The following is a 6,000-nucleotide window of genomic DNA, read 5'->3' on the forward strand; positions in this document are numbered from 1 at the left end:
CCATTTTAGTCCTAAATGTGAACTGCTCTCACATGCCCACACTTTTTCTCTCTCCCTGTGTATTTTTAGAATTTAGGAGCCTTTGAGCTTTTGTTGTCGTTGTCACCTTTACACTATTACTGTCGTACGTGACCAGCCCCTCCTTCTGGAGACCAGTCGGCTCCCTGCTCTGAGCAGCGCAGACATTGGCAGTGGCCTCCTTCCCTTCCTGCCCTCCCCCCAAGCCCCCCGCGTCTGCCTTGAGGGGATGGCATCTGACTCACAGTCAACTGCAGAGACGCATTGGCAGGCTTGTGCTGCTTCTCCTCTGCTTTCTCCGTGTTTTCTTAACGTGGCACCACCCGCCGAGCAGCTTAAACACCCGTTGTTCTATCACAGTTTCTGTGGGTCAGAAGTCCAGGCACGACCTGGCTGGGTCCTCTGCTTGCGGTCTCCCAGGGCTGCACTCGAGGTGTCATCCAGGCTGCGCTCTCATCTGTGGCTCGGCAGGGAAAGGAGCCACTTCCTGGCCCATCGCAGGTGCTGGCAGAATTCTTTTCTTCGTCATTGTAGGACCGAGGGCCCTTCCTCCCTGCTGGCCGTCCAGCAGGGCCACCCTCAGCCCCTGCACCCTGTGCCCCTGGGCCGTCGTACATTGCGCACCCCGCGTGACAGCGGTCTTGGCATGTTTGCTCAGCGGTGATGAGAGCTGGGAGAGGTGTGAAGTGCAGGCAGCATCTCAAGATACACGGGTGCTCCGGCCGTGCACTCAGCACAGGGGGCTCCAAGGCAGGACACGCACAGAGCTCAGGACCCACGCCCGCAGCCGCAGCGCATCGCCACCCCTGGCTCGGTCGTCTCAGTGGCCCCTCTGGTGGCCTGGTTCCCACTCCACCTACCTCTCGTTTCAGGCGTGGAAGGCCCACCTCATGGGCCCCACGGGCTGCACAGTGAACCTGCGCCGGACGCACGTGCTACGCAAGGCGCCCACGCTGCCGCCAGGTAAGCATCCGCCCCGGCCTCGGCCCTGTCCCTGGGTCCCGAACAAGTAGGGTGATCATGTCGTCAGCACCAGCTCTGGCCGAAGCCCCTCCACGTGGTCCTGCTTCCCCACTCACAGAGCTGAGAAACCAAACCGCGGGTGTTCGCAGGCGCACCCCGGGTCTCGTGTCCCTCCGCGCCGTGGGTACCAGTGTCCGGAAACTGGGGGTTCAGTAGGAGACCCGTAGGCGGCGCCACGACCTGACTTCTGAATCCCAGTTCTGGCTGCTTTCTGTAGGGTTTAGAAGGCCTTACAGAAGAGTGCTGTTTTTCATTAGAAAATTATTCTTGACCTTGGATACATGACTTTATTTTGGGGCCCTGTGATCAACGAGAACATGAGGAAATGTGTCTCGTGCTCATTCAGCGCCAGGCACCTGCAGGAGCTGCGCCCCTCACACGCACACACACGCACGCGCGCACGCACACATGCACACGTGTGAGGACCAGGGGTGCTGGGGGAGCCACCCCGGCCTCCTAGCCGGGTAACCGGCCCTGGTCACATGGCTGCTGGTCTTTCATTTCGGGAGCTGTTTGAAACTAAAAATTAGGTAAGCGGCTCAGTTCTTTCCTCTGACCGTGCGTCAGGCTCCTCCTCTGGCTCTTTCTTCCTCTCCTGCCGTCGCATGTGCATCCTCGAGGGTGGCCCGCCCAGCCCCCTCTCACATCTGCCGGCCCAGCCCAGCCACCTGTGGGCTGGGTGACCGGGAGCGTCCCAGCCCCTCGTGCTCAGATCCTCCCTGTGTCTGGCGACCCCGGGCCACTCGCACTGTCACCGCGGCTTTGCGCCCTGGCTCACGCTTGTCCCCCGTGCTCTGTGTGTCCACTGCAGGTAGAGGCCCAGCCGCAGCCAAGTCGGGGACCTCGGGATCCAAGGTCGGAAGCAAGATCCCCACCCCCAAGGGGGGCCTGAGTAGAAGCTCCGGCAGGACGTACACAAAGCGGTGACAGCACCGCATCTGCTCCCTCGTCTCCAAAGGGAGCGAGCAGCTTCCCCAGCCGTGGACGTGTCACCTCAAAGCATCTCTAGACGTGGCAACCCCCGCTCCGCCCCTGCTGCCCCCAGGCTCCTGGCTGCGCCCGTCCCGACCGTGGCCCCTGCCTCCGGAGTGAGGCCCTGATCTCCCCTGGCTCCGGCTCGCAGGTCTCCAGCCCCCAGGGCCCGGGGTCCACAGGAGACGGTCCTGCTGGAGGAGCAGTGCCGAGCGGCCCATGCGGAGGGACAGGCCCAGCGCAGCACCTCTGCGCAGCTGCTTGGAGCAATTTCCATAAAGCCCTCACTCTAAACCTCTTGCATGTGGGTCTCTGTCAGCCGTGGTGGAAGGTCTGCAGGGCTCGCCAGGCCGGGGGATGGGATGGGATGGGATGGGGGGGCCAGTCCCCCTGTGCCCCTCCTCCCCAGGGTAGGGGGGCTGTCGGCCTGCAAAGCCCGCATGTCCACGGCAGCAAGAAGTAAGGTCGAGGTCAAGAAGGTAAGGTCGAGGTCAAGAAATTAAGGTCCCGGCCCAGCCCCCTCGGCTCTCGCCTGCCAGACGCTCGGAGCGCAGCCCACCTGACCCCCACATCGGCGCCCACACCAGGCGGAGTGGAGGTTAATGCTGGCGGCTCCATGTCAGGCCCTTCCTCAGGGGGCTTCAAGTTCTTTACACGCATGAAGCCCTAGAAAAATAGGAGATGACGTTCCCCGATGATCCTGCGCTCACCTGAGCAGGTGTGTCCATCGAAATAGCCCTTTCCTAACCCCTGGGGCAGGCAGAGCGACTCCCACTCTGCGTAATTCAGAGGAGCCTCCGAGCCTCTGCTCAGCCCGTCATCTTGTCCCGCTCGGATCCGCGTGGGAATTGCAACTGTATGTTCACTTTTCTCAAACACTTTGTATGATACTTTTAACACCAAAAACCACTTAAAATGATGAAACCAAACCTCAGAATCCAGCCTCCTGACCAGCCGCCAACCAACCTTCCCGGCCCATGGCAGTGGCTCACCTGGCTTCAGAGCCAGGTAGCTGTGGGGGAGCCAGTGTCTGTCCAGAACGTGCTTGGAAAGGCTGCCTTCTCGTCCACGCCTGTGCTCCCCAGGTGCCCAGCCCACTAGAGACCGAAAGAAGATGGCCCTCCCTGCCCCACCCGGCCCCGTGCCCAGGGTGTGCTTTCCTCCTGAGCATGATCCAGGCAGGCTTCCAGGATGACGAAACTTGTACTACACCGTTAGTGTAAGAATATTTTTAATTCCCAACCATGTAAAATAACAAAATATATATTTAAAAACTAATAGTTATTTGAGCGATGTGCTCCCTGGGTATGTTAGTGACCGTGAATTTGTACTAGTCGATCAATTTCCATTTTTGGTAGGCTAATGCTTTCTCATACGGTTGACTCAAAATACTGAGCCGGAATAAGAGTGACCAAGAGAATTACCTTCAAAAATATACTCTATAAAAAAACGTAAAAATATGGGGGGAGAAATAACATAAAACTTTACTAGAGAGAGCAGAATACAGATGCCAAGATAATTATAAAATGAGCCTTCCTGGTTTCAAAAAGATGTTGCCATGGTCTCTCACCCATGAGAGTGAAGTACAGGTAGAACACTGCTTTAAACAGAACAATGAGAAAAGTTAACCAAGAAATGATTCTTTTCTCTCCAATCAAAACTTTTAAGAACTATACAGTTAATGTTTTCTATGTATTGTAACATAAAGAAGATTTTTGTAAAATTACTTAATTTTTAGTGATTGACAAAATTGAGTGCATTTAAAACAGATCAGTCTTGCTGGTTACAGAAGAATCATGTGTTTCTATTCCGATGATTCCTGGCAGTGATCAGTGGCTATTAAAATCTTTACAGAGTTATATATGTACTACTAAGGGCCCAAGAATAAAGGATAGAAAACTAAAAAGGAACTATAAGCTCCCTTGGCCATTCATAAACATCTAAACTCGGAACAGTACTTAATTGAAATCTCACTCATGAATATGTTGTGGATACTTAACAATATTTATTTCTATTATTTTCATATTTCAAAATATTCTAATTTAAAAGAATTGTATCTATAAATCTGGCATTAGAGTACAAGCGTAAACACTTTTAATGAAAATTTGCAACTTTTTAATGTTTTGACATAGTTTTCTATTTGTCTTTATTTCACGTACCAAACTTGTAAAATATCTAAGTAATATATTTTTGTTGTTGTTTGAGGGCTTAGGCGTTAATTCACCGAGTATATGAATATAATAAAAAGATTACTAAATGTCTTGTCACTTTCATTTTAAAATTATAATTAAAAAGCAATCGGTAAGTTACATTTCCTTTCATAAACATGCAGGTGTAGCTCAGCCCTGAAATGCCAGGGAGTTGCTGAGATTTGCTTAGAGAGGGGCAGTGGGTATTAGGTTGCCAGGAGAGAGTGTAGTTCCTAAAATAAGTTATTTGTGGGTTTACTCCTGAAGAAGCTAAACGATTTTAAGCTACATATAAATTAGAGAAAGTTCTTTACCAATTTTATCCCATGGAATAAAATGAGAATATTTTATAAATGCTCCAATTGTGCCCATCAGAGGTTTATACTTTATAGTCTCTTCCTGTGTTTTTTATCCCTTTTGAAAGAGGGCATTTTTACCAGCCAACAAAGCTATTTTGCTTTTCAAATAAGTAAAAATACAGTATTTTCTCTGTTGATTTGTAGAGTGGTTTTAAGTTTTTATTACCTTTGATGGTTTTATAAGTTTCCATTTTGAAGTTATAGTTTTTTCCTTTATACACACACACACACACATATAAACTTAAAACTTAGCATTACAGTTTAAACAGCAAAATTGCTTATCTTACTCTGGTAGGCGGGGTGTGTGCGTGAGTGTGTGCTCTGGAGAACGTGGGAGGAAAGAGCTCGCTGTCCACAGGGAAGAGAGCGATCCCACCTGCTCGTGTCAGACACCCCGAGAGACTGCAGTGCGCTACTTTCAACTAGGTGTTCGTCAGTGCCATTGCTTATTTGCTCTCAAAAACTAGCCCTGTGCTAAAAAAGCAAGAGCCTGCTGGAGCAGCGTGTGCCCCGAATCCTCTCCTCGGAGCGCTGGAGTCTCCGCCCAGCCTGCTGCCACCGGGGGCAGGAAAGACCTGGGCAGGAGCTGAGCCTCCCGGATCTGGGGTCGGGGTTTGGGGCGGTGACCCCCGGAGCCGCTGCCGCAGGGCGGACGGGAGCAATTCAGTGGAGCGCCCCACGCCCCCACATGCGTGTTCTGGAAGGGTCAGAGGACCTGCAGGGCAGCTGGTCCCACCCTCCACTGCGGGCAGGGAAACTGGGTCAGAGCCCAAGCCCTCACCACCGGAAGGCAGCGTGCCCAGATGTGAACCCTGTGCTCTGCGCCTCTGTCCACCCTGCGGTGAGGGTTGCCGGGAGCAGGTTCGGGGTACTGGAGGCAAGATCCGCTTGTCTCTGCCTCGGTTTCCCCACACACCCCGGAATGGAGCTGAGGGGGAGGTGCTGAGCCTGGTTCCCAGCACACGCCCTCTGCGAGCCTGCGCCCAAGCACAGAGCAGTTCCCCGCAGGCAGCCTCCACCCCTTCATCTCAGGCGGGGAAGGTGATGAGCCTGCAGGGGTGGGAGGAGACGGAAGGTGTGGCGCCGCCACCTGCCCGGCTGGCCTCAAAATCTCCCCGAGCTTCCTTCTGGCCTCTGAGGTCCCCAGGGGTGCCTCCCAGTGTGTGTGTGGGGGGGAGCCAGCCGCAGGAGGAAGGGCACCACCACCCCCCTCCCCACCCCCAGTCTCTGAGCTCTCAAGTGCAGGGGAGGCGTGCGGCCCCTCCCCATCAAGAGATGTCCCAGCAGGGAGAGCGGGGAAGAGAGTGAGGTCAGACTGAGCAGCAGGGTGGGTGCCCTTGTGAGCAGGTGTCCCGGGGCCTAGCTCATCCCTAAAGCCCCCTTTCATGGCCCTCGTCCTGAAGGTTGAGGACTCCCCAGGAGTGTCCTAGCGCCGCCTC

General features: G+C 54.0%; 1 protein-coding gene across 4 annotated transcripts in view; it reads left to right on the forward strand.

Annotated features, from left to right (window-relative positions):
• Nucleotides 1–4,270, forward strand: part of CEP104 (centrosomal protein 104) — a 58,858-nt gene extending 54,588 nt beyond the window's left edge. For all 4 annotated transcript variants that reach the window (XM_030880497.3, XM_030880525.3, XM_030880567.2 and 1 more), the window contains 2 exons: nucleotides 891–981; nucleotides 1,853–4,270. In XM_030880497.3, coding sequence (XP_030736357.1) covers nucleotides 891–981; nucleotides 1,853–1,968 — 207 coding nt within the window. In that variant the 3' untranslated portion in view covers nucleotides 1,969–4,270. The remainder of the gene's footprint in view (nucleotides 1–890; nucleotides 982–1,852) is intronic.
• Nucleotides 4,271–6,000: the final 1,730 nt, after the last annotated feature.

Source organism: Globicephala melas, chromosome 1, assembly GCF_963455315.2.
Source record: "Globicephala melas chromosome 1, mGloMel1.2, whole genome shotgun sequence".
In the NCBI taxonomy this organism is placed as follows: domain Eukaryota; kingdom Metazoa; phylum Chordata; class Mammalia; order Artiodactyla; family Delphinidae; genus Globicephala; species Globicephala melas.